The 20799-nt window shown below is 35.8% G+C and overlaps 1 protein-coding gene across 11 annotated transcripts in view; it reads left to right on the top strand.

Moving 5' to 3' along the window:
• The window catches only part of LOC115216522 (misshapen-like kinase 1), an 835290-nt gene that overhangs the window by 127350 nt on the left and 687141 nt on the right, over positions 1 to 20799 (top strand). For all 11 annotated transcript variants that reach the window (XM_036506597.1, XM_029785962.2, XM_029785961.2 and 8 more), the window contains exon 3: positions 2741 to 2797. In XM_036506597.1, the coding sequence (XP_036362490.1) occupies positions 2741 to 2797 (57 nt within the window). The remainder of the gene's footprint in view (positions 1 to 2740; positions 2798 to 20799) is intronic.

Raw genomic sequence — 20799 nt, 5'->3', positions numbered from 1 at the left:
TAAAAGAAACTAAACAATATAACTATTCTCTGATTCCTTTTTACATTGTCCCTCATTCAGCCCCGATTGACCAGATATGTTAGGAAGGGCATCCAGCTGTAGAAACCATGCCAAAGCAGACATCTAAGCCTGGTGTAGTTATATATCTTTCCTTTTTTTAAGACAGTAGGGTGTGATTTGAGGGAGAGTTGGATACTATTTCTATCAATTCAAGTTACTATGTAGAAGATTCCCTCTATATACTTATTCTCTCACTTATAAGCCACACTGTCTTATACGGTAACAAAAGGTTACTGTATTTCTGTGGTAATACAGTCTTTATTTCAATTTATTTAAAAAAATAATTATGAATTTAGTAAAATAACTTTGTTGTTATAGTGTTAGAGAATGGGGCGTAAATTATTATGAAATTTTGATGGCAGATTTAGATCACTTTAGAAGAGTGAGTTTGTATCATTGGGCTAAGGGTGGTCTCAGGCTGGTTGGTATCAAAAGGGTTAACCTAAAACATTTGTGGTGCAACTTACACACGGAACAAAGTTAATATCAGGTTTGAAAATGAAGTGAAAAAAAAACATTGTATCAAGATTTAACACTAACTTAGAAGTGTGAGTTATACACAAGTAAATATCATCATCATCATCATCATTTAATATCGATGCTGGTATGGGCTAGATGGTTTGAGAGCAGCTGACAGGGTCAAGAGCTGCACCAGATCCCATAGTCTGTTTTGGTTTGCCTTCTACTACAGCTGGATGCTCTTCCTAAAACCAACCACTTTACAGAGTGTAATGGGTGCTTTTTATGTGACACCAGCACCAACACTTTGTACATGGAATCAACAGTATTGTCCCTCTTCCTGCTTTTCTAAACTATTTGTAGAAAATTAGCTGTTTAGCATTTTAAATAAAATGGAATTGGTTAGCAACCAGTTCTTGTATGAGGCTTACATTTCTTTGGTATTTTTCACAAATTTCTCTTCTACTTGAAATAATGATTTCAGTGAAGAGTTATCGGTTATATAATGAGCAGTGTCTGTGATTTTTGAAAGAGTTAACACATTGACTAGAACATTTGAAATTAGGGTAGATTAATATTGTAGTAAATACATTGTACAGCTTTATCAGCTCTCAAGTTTAACAGAGGGTTAATAAGAGAGAGGGAGAGCGAGGGAGGAGGAGAGAGAATGTCAGTGACTAATAAAATATTTAAAGCTTCTATCTTACTGGAGCCTGAAGTCTTACCACTGAGCTACATTGTTATCAGCTGTCAATGTGATGTTAAGAATCATCACTTGCAGTTCTTCTGTCATCAGATGGTCGCTTTCATTGTTTTCGTTCACTCTTCGCTGTCTCTTCAATTCTGTGCTTGTTTTCTTCTTTTTTTTTTTTTTTTTCAAACACATCACTTTGCTTCAGATAGAATGCTGTCTGACTATTAGAGTCTTGTTATCTTGCAGGAAGTTATTTGTCATGTTGAATGTGTTGAATGAAGACACTGCATGGAGTTAACGTAATTTGGCACCCCACCTCAATTCATTTGGTGCTCTAAATGATTAAAACTTTGAGCATAGCTGCTACGTACGTACGTACGTACGTATGTATGTGTGTGTGAGAGAGAGAGAGAAAGAGAGAAGGCTGGGTAGATATTGGAAAAAAGTTTGAGAGATTGCGTTTCACTGTTTTTACGTAGAGTAATTGTTTTCAACTATTTTCAATCTGTGAACCATTTTGATTACTACTATTTTATCCTGACGAACCTGCCCCATCCGTTTCATGTTTAATAACTAGTGTTATAGATACTTCATTCATAATTCCTATTTTGTTTTTCACACGTTCACTTACATAGGTTTGCAATAACATTCTTTGAGAGAGCATGTTTCAGTTGGTGACTGTGTGGTAAGAAGCTTGCTTCCCAACCACATGGTTCTGGGTTCAGTCCCACTGCGTGGCACCTTGCATGGCCACAGTCAAATGACTGAAGCTAGTAAAAGAGTACATTCTAAAGACCTCAAAGTTTCTAGATGTTGGTAGCCATGTAAAGTGCTATTTCATCCATCGGTGGAATCATCAGTATGACATAACTCGAGGCAAATAAATTTAGATAAACATTTTATGAAGTTAGACTTTGCTTGTACATGCTTTCTTGCTTGTGTCTTTTCTTCATTCAGTATGTACTAACACCAGTTTACACTTGACAGCATACTAGTGCAGTTGTACTAGCAAACACATTTTAAGTGTCCAGTCTTCTTCTTTTTTTTTTTTTTTTTTTTTTATTAGAATTCTATGCTGAACCTTTCTCTCAAGGCCATGTTGTACATTCAACTGATCATGCGCAATTCATTTGTGCTTTACCAATTATTTCAATTCTTCTTATTGTATAGCCCATTTTTCATTGTCATAAAGCGTCACATACTTAATTATTCCACCTTATCCTCACTGTAGCGTGTTACTGGGTAACCTAGTACAAAACAGTAGCAATAAAGTTATATTGTCTCATAGTTACTACACACAATTATCATTTTGAATTATTTTTTTTTTTTTGTTTCCTCTTATTTAATTGAATTATTCTCTAAAGTGGAAAGAGTTCTCTCGGCTCTTTGTTCTTATCTATATAACTTTGTCTCTACATCTTTTGTCATGTTTTGTGTTTTTTAATATCATATTGTTTTGAATCACATATTTGCCAAATGATGCTCATGTGTACTCAATGTTGTTTTCGCTTTTTTATTTTTTTGTAGGGTCGCCATACTAAAACTGGGCAACTTGCTGCTATTAAAGTTATGAATGTGACTGAAGTAAGTAAATCAGTTCAATTTATATTACTGTTTAAATTCTTCTTAGCTACGCTACTAGAAATGTAAAAAAAACAAAAAAACAAAAAAAGACACCCTCAAAACAAAACAAAATACACATTTACACTACTAGAAAAAAAAAAGAGAGAAAATGTAATTCTATTGAGAAAAAAGAAAAAAAGGATATTGTTTGTATCTTTTATTTAGATCAATTTTTTTAGTTGTTTTTTTTTAATTCTAATTTAATTTTGTTTTATTTCTGATACGTTTTTTTTTTCATGGGAAAAGTAAACTTTTTTGAGATGGTTACTAAATTAAAGAATTTGACATGGGTATCAGTGTGTGAGTGTGCATGTATGTGTGTGTGTGTATATATATGTGTACTCACTCGTGTATGGTTTTCTTTGCTATTTTTTTAATATTTATAATATCCTTCATTTATTAAAACCAGAAAGTGCTGTGATATTTTGTATCCACTGTGCCAAATTCATTTATAATATCATTATATAATCATCACCACACCTGAAGATTCACTGCTACATTTCTTATGTTGTATGAAAGCGTGTGGTTAGGTGGTTAAGGTATTCAGCTCACAATCACAAGGTTGTGAGTTCGATTCCTGGTGACACGTTGTCTCCTTGAGCAAGACACTTTATTTCATGTTGCTCCAGTCCACTCAGCTGGCAAAAATGAGTGGTACCTGTATTTCAAAGGGCCAGCCTTGTCACACTCTGTGTCATGCTGAATCTCCCTGAGAACTACGTTAAGGGTGCACATGTCTGTGGAGTGTTCAGCCACATGCACATTAATTTCACGAGCAGGCTGTTCTGTTGAGTAGATCAGCTGGAACCCTCATTGTTGTAACAGATGGAGTGTCAATCTTATGTTATATTAAAGGTGGTGAGCTGGCAGAAATGTTAGCACACCAGGTGGAAATGCTTAGTGGTATTTCATCTGTCTTTATGTTCTAATTTCAAATTCCACCGAGGTGAGACTTTGTCTTTCATCCTTTCGGGGTTGATAAATTAAGTACCTATTTCTTTATTACCCACAAGGGGCTAAACACAGAGGGGACAAACAAGGACAGACATAGGTATTAAGTCGATTACATCGACCCCATTGCGTAACTGGTACTTAATTTATCGACCCCCGAAAGGATGAAAGGCAAAGTCGACCTCGGCGGAATTTGAACTCACAACGTAACGGCAGACGAAATACCGCTAAGCATTTCGCCCGGTGTGCTAACGTTTCTGCATACTGGGGTCGATCTAATCAACTGGCCTCCTTCCCCAAAATTTCAGGCCTAAGTCATAATTAAAGAGAAGTTATTATGGTAAGGGTGAAAGCAAAGAATTAAAACTGGTAAGATAAAGATGGAGAGGTAAAGTGATATAGTAAGTAAGATAAATTAGAGATAAAAAAAACACTATTTCTCACAAGTTCCTGATAAACTAAGTGAACTTTGCTTAATTACAATAGATTAAGTAATCTATGTGATTATACACTCAGTTTTGATTATGGCTGAGACACTGCAGTAACACCTTATTACATGTGTATGTCTGCATGTGGACATGTATACACATGTTTATGTGTACAGGTTGCCGATTTTCAAAATTTTTTTTAATAGTTTACTCTTTTACTTGTTTCAGTCATTTGACTCTGGCCATGCTGGAGCACCGCCTTTAGTTGAGCAAATCGACCCCAGGACTTATTCTTTGGAAGCCTAGTACTTATTCTATCGGTCTCTTTTGCCGAACTGCTAAGTTACAGGGACGTAAACACACCAGCATCGGTTGTCAAGCGATGTTGGGGGGGGGGGACAAACAGAGACACGCAATCATATACACACACACACACATATATACATATATACGATGGGCTTCTTTCAGAGAGAGAGAGAGAGAGAGACTGAATTCCAAACTTGCTTTCTTTACCTCCAAAACCGATTTAAGAGGAAACATAGTAACTGCCAGGATTTTATATCCCTTTAAACTCCTTTTTGGATATACATGCATACATACATACATTCATATATATATATATGTATGTATGTGTGTGCGTGTGCTAGTGGCACATAAAAAGCACAATTCGAGTGTGGTTGATGCCAGTGGCATGTAAAAGTCACCCACTACACTTTCAGAGAGTTGGCATTAGGAAGGGCATCAAGCTGTAGAAACATTGTCAGAACAGATTGGAGCCTGGTGCTGCCTCCTGGCTTGTCAGTCCTCAGTCAAACCATCCAACCCATACCAGCATGGAAAGCAGATGTTAAAAGATGATGATGATGATGATATATGTATATGAATAAACTCATTACCAATTCAAATATGTTTGAGGCATATTCAAACCTGTAAGAAAGCTATTCACTGTATATTGTCATGGAGGAAATCTCTTTGGTGTAAACATATTAAGTCAGCTCACAGCGCCCCCTAACCGGACAGTTGGATGCATGCATTTCAGAGTGGTTATCTCCTCTTTAGGAACAGACACTGAAGTGATGGACGCTATGAACTGACAGGGGAGGCAGGTCCCTGATATTCCCGTCATCATTCAGTGTGTATGTATGTGTGTGTGTGTATATGTATGTATTTATATATGTGTATATATTCCCCCTCTCTCGTTCTTTTGGAGAGGCACTGAGCAGCTATATGCACACAGCAGTAACTTCTGCCTACCGAATTCAATCACAAAGCTTCGGTCGACTCGAGGCTATAGTAGAAGACACCTACCCAAAGTGCCATGCAGTGGGACTGATCCCGAAACCATGTAGTTAGGAAGCAAGCTCCCTAACCACACAGCCATGCCCGTGCCTATATATATATATATATATATATATATATATATATATATATTCCATTAAATAAAATATTTAATTCTATAAAAAAATGCATACACTTTATATGGAAAAAAATGTCATTAGTATTTTTTTTATTGAATTACATATTTGCACTCCGTTTAATAATATGAAATGTTCTTAAATTAAGTGTCCATTTTTGTGGCTTTATTATTACTGTCAATAATTGATTTATGATAATTAAAATTTTTTGTGGTTAAACTTAATTCATTTAAAAGAATAAAAAGGAAAATCTCATATTCATTCATACATAGTTTAAAGCATAAATAATTATTAGAATGGAAATAATTAACATATAATAATCTATTTAATCTTGTCGCTAAACAAAGTGATGCAACTCTGTGTGTGTGTGTGTGGTATGTTCCTGCAGTTGCTGGTTGTTATATAAAGTTTGTTTAGGGTCTGGCAGCAGACAGACTGCTGCCATACTACAGGAATGTTGAAGGAGTTGAGTTGGGTGCACAGGTGCAGATCACAGCTGATGCATAGATAAAATTACCATTTCCTCTCAATTTTTTCATTAGATATTTGTATTCACCTTTTTTCTTTTCTGTTCTTAATCTTCTAGTACTATCAGTTTCTGTTGTTATTATTAGTATTATTAAAAAGGTGGTGAGCTGGCAGAATCGTTAAGTACACTGGGTGAAACGCTTAGTAGTATGTTGCCTGCTGCTATGTTCTGAGTTCAAATTCTGCTGAGGTCAATTTTGCCTTTCATTCTTTCAGGGTCAATTGAATAAGTACCTATTTCTTTACTACCCACAAGGGGCTAAACACAGAGAGGACAAACAAGGACAGACAAACAGATTAAGTCGATTATATCGACACCAGTGCGTAACTGGTACTTATTTAATCAACCCCGAAAGGATGAAAGGCAAAATGGCAGACGAAATACCGCTAAGCATTTCGCCCAGCATGCTAACGTTTCTGCCATTTACGTACTGGGGTTGAGATAATCGACAAATCCCCACATTCCCCAAGCTACCTGTGTAGCAAAAATTTGAAATAATTAAGGTGGTGAGCTGGTAGAAGTGTTATAGCATGCCAGGCAAAATGCTTTGCGGTATTTTGTCTGCCGTTACTTTCTGAGTTCAATTTCTGCCACGGTCGACTTTGCCTTTCATCCTTTTGGGGGTCAATGAAATAAGTACCAGTTATGCACTGGGGTCGATATAATTGACTAGCCCCCTTCCCCCCAAATTTCCAAGGCCTTGTGCTTAGAGTAGAAATAATTATTAGTATTATTAAAAAGGTGGTGAGCTGGTAGAAGTGTTATAGCATGCCAGGCAAAATGCTTTGCGGTATTTTGTCTGCCGTTACTTTCTGAGTTCAATTTCTGCCACGGTCGACTTTGCCTTTCATCCTTTCGGGGTCAATAAAATAAGTACCAGTTGAGCACTGGGGTCGATGCAATTGACTTAATCCCTTCTCCAAACTTGCTGGCCTTGTGCCAAAATTATTATCATCATCATCATTATTATTATTATTTATTATGTTTGCACAGATTCTAATGCTGGAAATGTACGACGGTGCCAGCTATTCACTATCAGTAAACTAAGGAAACACCCCTTATTTTTTGAGCACCATCTGGAGTATTCAAGCATTTCCAGGCAGTGCTGTTTTCTGCAAATGCTCTACCCTTACTGCAGCCCCTATTTGTTCCATATACTTTTCAAGATTTTTTCTCACTGTTCCCAGGGGTCTGACAATTATCTTTTTTAGCAACCATAACTGCTTAACCTCCAAAGCCAACCTGTCATATCTATCAACCTTCTTCCTTATTGCATACCTTGTTGTCAGCTGGTCATGCTATATCTAGATCCAGCATCATTTGCTTTCTTTCTCAATTAACATTATGTCTGGTTTCCTATTCTCTATCTCACAGGTGCACTCAACCATAAAATCCCATAGGATCTTTGCATTATCATTTTCGATGATGACTTCGGGTTTATATTTGTACCACTTTTTTGCTCTGTCAAGTCTATACTTGTTGTGAAGTGTCCAATGGACAGGCCTTACAGAAAATAAAATACATAGATAATAATAATAATAATAATAATAATATTATTATCTATGTATTTTATTTTCTGTCATTAAGAAGTGTTAATGTAAAACCTCCCAACAGTTGCTGGTTGGTACATTCACTTGTCAATTTATACAAGGTAGAAGGTTGCTTTTAGGTCTGTTACGAGAGACTCAAGGCTGGAATTTAACCTGATCCCCTTGGTATATGTACAGCTGAGATTACAGTGCTTCCTCTTGAACAGGACACCGGTCTGTTGCAGGTTTAACTTCCCATCTATTACTATAACTTATTTGCAAGTTAGTGGACTGGAGCAATGTGAAGTGAAAGTGTTTTGCTCAAGAACACAATACACTGTCTGGTCTGGGAATCAAAATCATGACCTAATGCTTATGAGTGCACTATCTGAATCACTAAGCCCTGAGCCTTTACAGAGGGTCCCTTAATCTCCTTTAAATGAGACAGTCTCTCATGTCCTAGTGGCATTAGAAGGTGCGCCTAGTACAGAGTAAAGTAGTTGTGATAAGAAGGGTATCTAACCATAGAAAACTTGTTAAAAATATTATATATGAGATAGGAACTCGTCAAGTAACATTGCAGACTACCGTCTAGGGAGGCAGTAATTCCAAATAAGAAAGGATGCAGAGTAGGGGGCACCTTTCAGCTTCCCCTACAAAGAATGTCCTGCCTAACGCCAATGGTGTGATAAAACATGCTCTGATAAAGTATGTAACACCAAAGTTGTTTTGGTTTTCTGTTACTGTGTATGCTGGATGACAGAGACTATAATGACCCCACTCAACTCATATTGGCTTGGTAAACCAAGATGTAAAAAGGAGGAGGAAGAAGAGGAGAAGTAGAAGAATGTGTGTATGTATCTGTAAGTTCAACTTTGTATATGTGAATTCAGCTTTTATTGATCCTTTTGGGGTCAATAAAATAAAGTACCAGTGAAGAACTAGGAGGTCAATGATATCAACTGAACCTTTCCCTAAAAATTGTGTACCTAAATCAGAAACTGTTTATTCTTTTTTTTCAAGGATTTTTGTTATTTAAAAAAAAAGTTATTTGTTTATATATAGTTACTTTGGTAAATGCTGGTTGCCTTAGAAGTGCCGGTGGGTGTCTCCATTACAGTGTTTTTAATTCATCATCATCATCAACAACAGCAACAAGCCTGTTTTTCCATGCTTGCGATGGTTAGACTATTGTGAAATTTTTAGCCACTTGGGAAAGTGTCTTGGCTAGATTGCTTGTTACTATTAGGTAGGAAGTATGGCGTGTTAAATCAAATCATGTTAGCCTGGAACACTCCCAACTTGTGAGAAAAAACAAAACAAAAAAAATCAACAAAAAATCAACAATATTTTTGCCTTCAAACACAAAATTCTCATAGTAAAACAAAAAAAAGAAAAAAGACGTAATTTTGTTTTCTTTTGTGATCTGGATGGGAATGTGTATTTTTAACTTACTATAATATTTAGATCACATTTTTGTTTGTTTATCATAAATCCCTGTTACTGCTTTGATATTTCATTAGTTTTCCGTTAGTTATCTATGGGCTCAATGTAATTATTTGTTCAGTGAAATATGTAATCAAATTCTGTGGAAGCATAACGATCAAGTGAATATTGTAAATTTCATTCATAGATCTTCAGCTGAAAAGTCTCCGCAGGCATTGCATTGTGTATTTAAGACCTACATAAAAATTCATCGGTGGAAGAATAATATGTAAATTTATGATGCATTCCACATTTTGTTCTTACTGTTCAGTCAGTGAGTGATTGGATGGGTGTGTTAATGCAGGTCATGGTCACTGCTTTCTTTTTCTTTTCACTCTCTTAATAAAAAGAAGAAAAAACAAAACAAAAAAAATCAACAAAAAATCAACAATATTTTTGCCTTCAAACACAAAATTCTCATAGTAAAACAAAAAAAAGAAAAAAGACGTAATTTTGTTTTCTTTTGTGATCTGGATGGGAATGTGTATTTTTAACTTACTATAATATTTAGATCACATTTTTGTTTGTTTATCATAAATCCCTGTTACTGCTTTGATATTTCATTAGTTTTCCGTTAGTTATCTATGGGCTCAATGTAATTATTTGTTCAGTGAAATATGTAATCAAATTCTGTGGAAGCATAACGATCAAGTGAATATTGTAAATTTCATTCATAGATCTTCAGCTGAAAAGTCTCCGCAGGCATTGCATTGTGTATTTAAGACCTACATAAAAATTCATCGGTGGAAGAATAATATGTAAATTTATGATGCATTCCACATTTTGTTCTTACTGTTCAGTCAGTGAGTGATTGGATGGGTGTGTTAATGCAGGTCATGGTCACTGCTTTCTTTTTCTTTTCACTCTCTTAATAAAAAGAAGAAAAAACAAAACAAAACCCCCCACCCCCGACATGGCCTTGTGGTGAAAAAGCTCAGTATGCAACCAATTGGTTTTGGTTTGGTTCCACTGTACAACACCTTGGGCAAGCGTCTTCTGCTAACCAATACTTGGTGAATAAATTTGGGAGATGGAAACTGCGTGGAAGCCTCATGTATGCATGCACGTCTGCACACACATGCACACGTGCACCAGCCCCACACACAAATGTCTGTCTGTGTTTGTCCCCACTACTACCATTTGACATAAAGAACTAGTAGAATAAATACTAGACTTTTAAGAAAAATAAGTACTGCTTGTGCACCAGCATGGCTGCAGTCCAATGACTGAAGCAAATTAAATAAGATTGCTGTCCGAGAATAAGTACTAGGTCATTTTGGAAATGTCTGAGACTGGTGTTTTATCCAGTAAGACATTTATGTCTTATCCACTGAGAACCATCATCATCATCATCTTTTAACATCTGCTTTCCTTGCTGGCATGGGTTGGATGGTTTGAATGAGGACTGGCAAGCCAGGAGGTTGAACCAGGCTCCAATCTGATCTGGCGTGATTTCTACGGCTGGATGTCCTTCCTAATGACAACCACTGTAAAAGTGTAGTGGGTGCTTTTTATGTGTCACCAGTATGAGGGCCAGTCAGGCTGTACTGGCATCAACCATACACAAATCATGCTTTTTATATGTCACTGGCACAGGAGCCAGTCAGGCAGCACTGGCGATGACCACGCTTAAATGATGCTTTTTACATACCACCAGCACAGGAGCCAGTCTGGAGGGACTGGCATCGAGCACGCTCGAATGGTGCTTTTTATGTGCCACCAGCACAGGTGCCAATCATGCAGTACTGACATCAGCCACAACAATGATTTCACTTAACTCAACAGGTCTTCTCAAGCATAGTTTATTGCCCAATGGGGGTGATTATGCAACACAGACATAAGCCACAGCTATGGTCTCACATTACTTGCTGGGTCATGAGGTTAAGTATCAGTTCTTAAAATCCCTCAGAGTTTTGATATCATTGCTATTAATTTATAAATTCTGGATCCCAAAATGTTGTGTATAGAATTGATGTCTTATGAGTGAAACAATGGATGTTATACAATCTTAACACAAGGAAATTAAATTCAACAATTCTAGTTTAAGTTTTTGTTGCAGTAACATTTAAATAATCTAGATATCTTTCACTTGTCTCAGTCATTGGTGTGCAACCATGCTGGGGCACCACCTTGAAGTGTTTAGTCAAATGAACCATCCTCGGTACCTATTTATCTGAAACTTGATGCTTCTTCTGTTGGTATCTTTTGCTGAACTGCTAAGTTATGAGGCTGTAAACAATCCAGCAGCAGTTGTCAAGCAGTGAAAGAAAAACACACACACACACACACGCACATACACATATGCACATACACACGCACGCACACACATGCACACACACACACAGAGTTTTTGTTGACCAAATTCACTCACAAGGCATTGGTGGGTTCAGAGTTATAGAAAAAGCTCTTACCCTAAGTGCCGTGCAGTGGGACTGAACCTGAAACCACCTGGTTACAAAGCAATCTTCTTAACCACACTACCATGCCTGCATCACTTATCCACTATTTCTTACAATTCTGTCTTCTATACTTCTTCTTTGTCTCCTGGAGCTGTTTGATATTCCATTTTTATAATAATTAAACAGCTAAAGAAACTGCTGAAGGTTATTTTAGTTTACAACATTACAGCAGTTAAGTTGTCCAATGAAAAGACAAAAAAAAAACAAGAAAGTTTCTGGAATATTAGTGAACAAAAGCTCCTTCTTAATAGGATAATCTCTGAATCATACATAAGTGGAGTCTCAGCATGGCTACATTCTAGTGACTGAAACCTGTAAAAGATAAAAAAAATTTAGCAGATTTATCTTGGAAAGCCTAATTAACTATGGTATTTGTTCTCACATAGTGTCTCTATAATCATACAGTGTTAAAAAACACAAAAATACATCAGTAGCAGATGAAAATTGCCAAACAGTGATGGTAGCATTGCTAAATGTGCATTTCTGCATGCTTGGGCTTTGTCAGTAGCAAGTATCCACTGGCAACTGCATGCTAAGATGAAATCACCATTACTGACTGTAAAATAACTGATGTTGCAAGTAATTATCTGGATGAATCATTATATATATATTAATTTGACCAAACTGTTGCTTATTACTTATAAAAATTATTCTGTTTCTGGGATATTCTTTTATTGGGCACAGTCTTCAAGGACTTTAATGATCATATCATATTGGCCACAGCACTAATTTCAACCTAGTACTTACTTTTATGCATCCCTGTTTGTTGAGCCACTGAGTTATAGGACATAGAAGGACACAATCTTAATAACTCCACTTTTTAAACTGGTGGAAACACTAGCTTAAATACATGCACACTAATGTGTATCCATGTTTTCATGCATGTGTGCACATGTGCACGCACACACACACACACAAACATTATTGAACATACATACTCAATGTATGTGTTTTGCTTGTCCACTGGTAGGTTGCAATTTGGCACAGTGTAGATGACTCCATCAAAGCACCCGAGAGTCATAGATAGATAAGACAACTCACCCAAATACCATTCAGGAGTGATGGATACTGGTTTTGGTCATTTTCGTGGCTTATCAGTATCACATGCCTGAACTGAATTGGAGGCGAACTAAATCACCAGTCCATGACTATAAGCAAATAGTGTAAAAAACACTATATGCTGCTTTGCCTGGACGATGCATGTGTAAGAATAGATTGAAATATAAATTAGAAGCAGTACTAGGGTTGTAAACATTATCGAACACGCGTATTTATAGCAGGATCAAACCTGGAACCACATTGTTATTTTGTTTTTGTTTTTTATGCTGTTTTTTTTCTCTCTCTATGATTGTCTTTCCTTTGTAATTCTTGAATTGAAGGCACATATCAATAATGACATGAAATAGATGTGATTTAAACCCCCCCCCCACCTCTTCCAATTACCATCAATCATATTTGGTAAAATATTAAATAAATTGTTATTGACTTTTTCAGTCTAGATCTGCAGTGCTAAGTGTTGGATAAAATAGCTTTAACAACACCAATGGCAATATCCTCATTTTCCAATATGTCTTTTTTTTGTTGTTTTTTTTTGTTTTGTTACCCAAGCAAATTTGTCAATATTTAATGTGTGTTTGAAAAAAAAAAAAGAAATAAAGAAATAAATTTTGTCTGAATCTATAATGGTAACTAATGATAGAGATCTCAATTTTTTCAATTCAAATATTTTAATATTTTCAATTGCTCTTTGATATCGTCTCTTTTCTTCACAAAATTCTTTAATTATTTATACCGAAAATAAACTAAAATTTTTCAAATATATATAAAATTTTAGTGTTATGTGTGTATGTATGTATGCACGTACATACATACACACATATAATTATACATGTAATTTATATATAATACACAGACATACACACACACATACATACATACATACTAAACTAAAAGTTTATATATGTATATCATTTTAGTTTAGTTTAGTGTGTGTGTGTGTATATATATATAAAAATTATATGTGACACTTAAATTTCTGACATAAATCTCAGTCAATGGTTCTGAAGGATTATAATATATGATAAAAGAAAGAAAATAGAGAATAAACTGTTGTTTACTGCGTTTGTGTGCAACAATTTATATATCTATTAATTTTAGATTTTAACAACTTTTTCTTTGTTGTTTTTGTTTTTGAAAGACAAATTGCTGAGTTATCAGCTTTTATGATAAATTGCTCATATAAAAGTGAAAGTTTAATAATAGTTTTTTTCAAAATTGCAATGCAACTCACCCCTGCAAGCAAAGCTCTTCTCCCTCCCACCCCCACCACCTCCTGTACTATACTTGGTGAGAAACAAAAAAAAGTTAAATGAGCAGTGAAGGAGCAGGAGGAGGTAGAGGGACAAAAGAGCCTTCTGACTGTGTAAGAAGAGCAAGTGACAAATGAAAAAGGGCAGGAGTCAACAGCGGGAGAGAGAAGGGATGGAAAAAAAGCAAACACTGCCAACGACGACGGCGGTGGTGGTGGTGGTGTTGAATGGAAGGAAATTCCTTGTCTGTCTTGCATAAAAATTGCTGAGATATTGAAAAACAAATCTTCGACTTTCACCCCACCCCACCCTCCAATCCTCCCCAACTTTACCAATCACCCACTTCCAAAATCCCTTACAACTATTTATAATGCATGACTGGAGACTAAGTTAGTCTCTTAAGTGCTTCAATTGATTTTTTTTTTGGTTTTTTTTTCGCTTCTCCAATGTCAATGTAGTTTCATATTCACTGTTTTATCATCATTATTATTATTATACTTGTTGTTGGAAACTGAAGATGCTTATTTTTCTGCCTTTTGTTTCCCTTCTTGAGATCACCTCTCTTACCTGTACCCCACTTCTCTCTCTCTCTCTCACAGGTAATTTCTATATTGTCACTTTTATATCGATTACTCTTTAATAAAGATGGTATTTTATTGCATCCTTTCTTTAATAAAGGAATGACTATTTAATATATTGTCTACCTGTTATTGTCTTTCCTTAACATGTTGATGGTTATTGTATTGTATTCCATTCTTAAAATTTAATTTTTAGTTGTTTTTTTTTATGAAATATTACACCATAGATATTGTAAAAATAAATTGTATTACTTGAGAATTCCATTAGGCTGTAAAAGAGTAGGTGTAAACTATATTCACACATGGTTGGCAAGGTTTTCATTCCTGGACTAATAGCACTTGCTGATGAAAACTACACCACCACCACCACCACCAACAACAACAACCATTAACTTTGAAAAATACTATCAAATGTATAACCCCCACTAGCATTTTTTTTATTACACTCACTGACTTAGACATTTTCATGTTTCCTGTAATTTATATAATATTTTTCTTTGTTAATACCATTCTAACCCAACCTTGGTTAACTCTTTTTGTACATCTTAGTATTTACAGAATGATCTGTGGTTCTGGCTTAACATGTATTGAAATGTTTTATGGGTTTAGTATCGGTCAAAGTTCCTTTGTGCATGTATGTATGTTTTGGTAGTAACTGTTTTCTAAAACCGTCTTTCTTAAACTATGGGGTCCTACTTGTTGATAGCATTAATTATTCTCTTTCCACATTCTTTGTGTTAATTTGTTGATAATTATTAAAAATACCAGAAACCTAGGAATTCAAGTGCCTATTACTATAATCATAATAATAATTATTTTTATAATTAGGCAGTAGAGAGGTAAAATGGCTTGAGTGCCAAACTACTTGGTGATATTTAATTATATCAATTTCTCATCTAGGTTTAAATCTCATTAAGGTAGACTATGCTTTTCATCCCTTTAAGGTCAATAAAATAGGGAGCAGTCATAGACGAGGGTTGATTGTGCTCACTTTTGGTTGTGGTGGTAAGCTCTGATGCTGTTGTTGTTTTGGTGGTTTCTATTGCTGCTGGTGTTACTGTTGCAGTGTTGTATTGTTGGTGTTATTGCTGATGTTGTTGTTGTGATTGTAGACTCGACATCTGTGTAAGTTTTGTCCTTTTTTCCTTCTGCTATAGGCAGAAGGCTCTTAGGTAGTTGGTGTTTCCACAAATGTGGCACATGAGCTTTTCCTATTCACAATCACAAACAGTCGGATGCCGTTTAATCATGTCAGGGATGTTTCCAAGCTTTTCTTTATTCATTTGGATAAGAAACTTCTTTAATATCCTTGGTCAGTTCTCTTGGTGTAACTTGTGTACCACCAGGATATTCACCTTCTCTTCTTTATTGCGTCTCCTGTTAGAGCCCTGTGCCAACCAAAGCTTTGTGATTAGATTTGGTGGCTGGAAACTCAAAGAAGCCTGTCATATGTGTGTCATCAATGTCGTCGTCAAATAATGTTCCTTTTTCTTGCTGGCTTAGGTTGGTTAGTTTAACAGGATCTGATGAACCATGGGGTGGTGTGTGTGTGTGTGTATTCACGTGTCTTTTTCTTGATATGACATGCAAATTATAAGCAAGGATCACAATAAAAGTGATATTCATTTGCAATCCTCCATGGAAACTAGTAAAGATTAGTGACAGGAAAAGCACCGAAAATTAGTCTCAGTGATTTTTGTTTAACCCATACAAGCATGGAAAAGTGGATGTCAAAATGATGATGGTGATGATTAGTGATAGAATTAATTTCTCTCTCCATTTTTTTTGCTTCAATATATTTTGGAATTCTATTCAAGGGACAAGCTTTTCAGTTCAGAGTTAATCTTTTGAGAGGACTCCACTTTTTTCAGAACTGCATTTTACTGTGATCTTAACATTTAGTAATCAAAATTCATCATTGTTTTTGTTACTGACTGGTTTTATCCCTTTGTATTTGTTAATGCTTTATTATTTTTTAAAAATTGTGTAGATCTTATTTTAAGATAGTCTGTTTTCCAAATGATAATGATGAAAATAAAACAGACTGCCATAGTCTGTTTTATTTTCTTTTGTTTGTATTTAAATGTTTGTTTTGCTTTGTCTCATTTGTTCCAAGTGTTAATGTGTGTATTTTCCTTTCATGTGTATGTCACGTAGACTGTATATTTTGTGTGCGGTAACATATGTAATATAAGAATTGATTGTGTTTACTTGGGTTGTTCCATTTTGTTTTGTTAGCATTCATTCTGCTCTGTTCACTTTGTTTGCATTCTGACCACATTTCTGGTATTGTAGCTGTATTAGAAATTGATAATATTGTGACTGAATTTATTTTTTTAATGGTGGAACATAAAGTAGATAAAGCAATGAAAAATGGCACGTAAGTATTGATGCAAAAAACACTTTAGATAGAGAAACTCAATGGTTACCTATGGAACTCAAAACCACATCTTCTGTGAGTGAACATGATAGATGTTCAGTCTCACAGGCCACCCTTGGCTTTCTGTCTAAAGGGGCTTTTAACCCAATATTTACACACTATTTTAAAACATTATTTATTATTCATAGCTTTGAGTTCCATCATTAAAAATGAATTATTTCATGTCTCTTGAAGTTTCTAAATTCTTGTGACATATATTATGTCAAATTTCCAACTGGAAATATTAACCTTTAATGTAATGCTTATTTGTTCTCATTGTTTGGAATTAATAAGTTATCTTGTAGCTTTAAGACTTTCACGATATGATTCCTTAATCCTTAAAAATGTTTTAGCCCGAAGGCCGCGGCCATGCTGGGGCACTTTTATTTTCTGAGTGACATTATAGGGTAGATATGAGAGGCCAGATCTGGCCAGTTTGAACATAAAGCAAATTAGAATATTTTTGGCTGAATGCAGCAAGATTAAATGCTAAGGGGTTAAACTTGATTCAATTTTTGTGATTCCTCTCCATTTGTGTCCAGAAAGGCATCAGGGCAGAGCCTTTATTTTTTTTCTTCTTTTATAAATTCAAGAATTTATGCCTATTGAAGACATTATATATAATTTCCTTCTGAGTTTGATTTTCTCATTAATTCTTGCTGGTGCCAGTCAACTGATTTTATATACGAGTGTGGTCAATGCCAGTGCCAGCTGACTGGCTCCCATGCTGGTGACATGTAAAAAGCACCCACTACACTCTCAGAGTGGATGGCGTTAGGAAGGGCTTGACAGTCCTCAGTCAAACCATCCAACCCATGCCAGCATGGAAAGCAGATATTAAATGATGATAATGATGATGACTTAGTGACATTATTTAATAGTTATGTTAGTTACATATTTTGCAGGGTCCACTTTAGTTTTACTGGGGTTTTAACAAAATATATAGTAGTAAGATGTTAGAGTTGATTCAGTAAGATCTACGCTACACAAAATAAGCTTGTCAAACAAAACAAATCTCAATATCTATGTTAGTTTTAGGAGAACTGAAAGTATAAAAAAATTTTTAAATGTGTAAACAGCAGCAACAAAATACAATTTATTTATAAAATTATGAGACGTATCTTGTCCTCATTCACAAAATATCAAACAATTTGACATTAAATGTTTAAAACGTAATATTCTTTATATGTGGTTGATTTTTACTGTTCTACTTGGCTTATTTAATTATATGTGTATATGTGTGTGTGTGCACTTACGCATACATGCATATATTTGCATATATCTACATACAATGGAGGTGCAATGGCCCATTGGTTAGGGCAGTGGACTCGCAGTTGTAGGACCACGGTTTTGATTCCAGACTGGGCATTGTGAGTGTTTATACAGCAAAAACACCTAAAAGCTCCACGAGGCTCTCACAGGAGCTGGTGGTGAACCCTGCTCTACATTTTCACCACAACTTTCTCTCACTCTTTCTTCCTGCTTCTGTTGTACCTGTATTTTAAAGGGCCAGCCATGTCACACTCTGTGTCATGCTGAATCTCCCCAAGAACTACGTTATAAGGGTACACATGTCTTGGGAGTGCTCAGTTACTTACTCTTTTACTTGTTTCAGTCATTTGACTGCGGCCATGCTGGAGCATTGCCTTATTCTATCGGTCTCTTATGCCGAACTGCTAAGTCATGGGGGGGCATAAACACATCAGCATCAGTTGTCATTGTCAAGCGATGTTGGGGTACAGACACACAAACATATACATACACATGCGTGTATATATATATATATATATATATAATATATATATATATATATATATATATATATATATATATATATATATTATATATATATATACGACGGGCTTCATTCAGTTTCCTTCTACCAAATCCACTCACAAGGCTTTGGTCAGCCTGAGGCTATAGTAGAAGACACTTGCCCAAGGTGCCACGCAGTGGGACTGAACCCGGAACCATGTGGTTGGTAAGCAAGCTACTTACCACACACCCACTCCTGCACTTGTATGTTAATTTCACGAGCAGGCTGTTACGTTGATTGGGTCAACTGGAACTCTCATCGTCGTAACCGACAAAGTGCCACGAACTACATACAGCATATATTATAGACAGTCATGCGTACACACAAAACACACACACATACTCCAGTTGAATTGTATTGAAGCTTGTAGAGAATAGGTCAGCATCTTCATTTCAGTTTATTTTTAAGTCAAAATAGATTTTACTTCATGGTACAACAATTGAATTCCTCTAGATCAGTGGTTCCCAAACTTTTTAGAGTCGCGGCCCACTATTTATCACACCAGTTTATGACGACCCACTTAACTCTACTGAGTAAAAACATATGACAGCAGTTAATCAAAGCTAATGCGTAATTTTATAACTTTTTGCGACCCACTAAGTTTCCGTTCACGACCCATCTGTGGGTCGCGACTCATAGTTTGGGAACCACTGCTCTAGATTTTATCTGTATGAGTGATAGGTAAACTATGTACAATAAATATCTGTTTACGTTTCATTCCTTTCAAACCATTCTGCTATATACACTAAAGCATGCATGGCAGTAAATAAAAAAAAGTTGTGAGTCAAGTGGGAAGCAGTGTGTCTTTTGTTGTAATTACTGCTGTATCATAGACTCTCTGGTCATACACCTTCAGTACTAAGCACTTATAATGCTTGGTCACCTTGAACAATCTTTTAGAAATTTTAAATGTATTCTTTTATTCTTTTACCTGTTTCAGTCATTTGACTGTGGCCATGCTGGAGCACCGCCTTCATAGTCAGGCAAATCGACCCCAGGGCTTATTCTTTGTAAGCCTCGTACTTATTCTATTGCTCTCTTCTGCCGAACCACTAAGTTATAGGGACGTAAACACCCCAACATCAGTTGTCAAGCGATGGTGGAGGGACAAACACACACACATACACACAACTATATATATATAACGGAAAGGTTTACGAAAATAAACAAAAGACAAAGGCAGGTGGAGTACAAACAAACAAATGTATTAGTATGGCACTCAGGAATAGAAATAGAACAAGTTTTTTTACGTTTCGAGCCTAAGCTCTTCGACAGAAAGATACACAGAAAAAAAAAAAACAAGGAGAGAAACAAGGGGAGAAAAAAAATTGCTTTTAGGAGCTAACGATATATATATATATATATATATACATGATGGGCTTCTTTCAGTTTCCGTCAACCAAATCCACTCAAGGCTTTGGTCAACCTAAGGCTATAGTAGAAGACACTTGCCCAAGGTGTCACACAGTGGGACTGAACCTGGAACTATGTGGTTGGTAAGCAAGCTACTTTCCACACAGCCACATCTGCGTCTTTTAATTTTTATCAGGGTGAGAAAATGGATTTAATTGTGGACTCTTTTCCTTGTTTTTGTAATTTTAAAATCCTTTTGATAAGAACCTACCTGAAACTGTCCCTAGTCCTATGATGCAAATTTCTTATTTTATAGTAATCTAAATTAAAACCTTCTATCAGAATTCCATGTTAATTTATATTCCAAACATCAGCTTAATAACGACGAAATAATTTTACTAAATTGTTCGTTATTTTCAAAATTAATTGAAACAGAGGTGTGGGTGTGTGGTAAGTAGCTTGCTTACCAACCACATGGTCCCAGGTTCAGTCCCACTGCGCGGCACCTTGGGCAAGTGTCTTTTACTATAGCCTCAGGCTAACCAAAGCCTTGTGAGTGGATTTGGTAAATGGAAACTGGAAGAAGCCCGTCGTATATGTATGTATGTGTGTGTATATGTTTGTGTGACTGTTTGTCCCCCTAGCATTGCTTGACAATTGATGCTGGTGTGTTTACGTCCCCGTAACTTTGT

The sequence above is a fragment of the Octopus sinensis genome, linkage group LG10, assembly GCF_006345805.1.
Source record: "Octopus sinensis linkage group LG10, ASM634580v1, whole genome shotgun sequence".
NCBI classification, from domain to species: Eukaryota; Metazoa; Mollusca; class Cephalopoda; order Octopoda; family Octopodidae; genus Octopus; species Octopus sinensis.
Note: the sequence above shows the minus strand (reverse complement) of the source record. Positions and strands in the feature narration are given on the sequence as shown.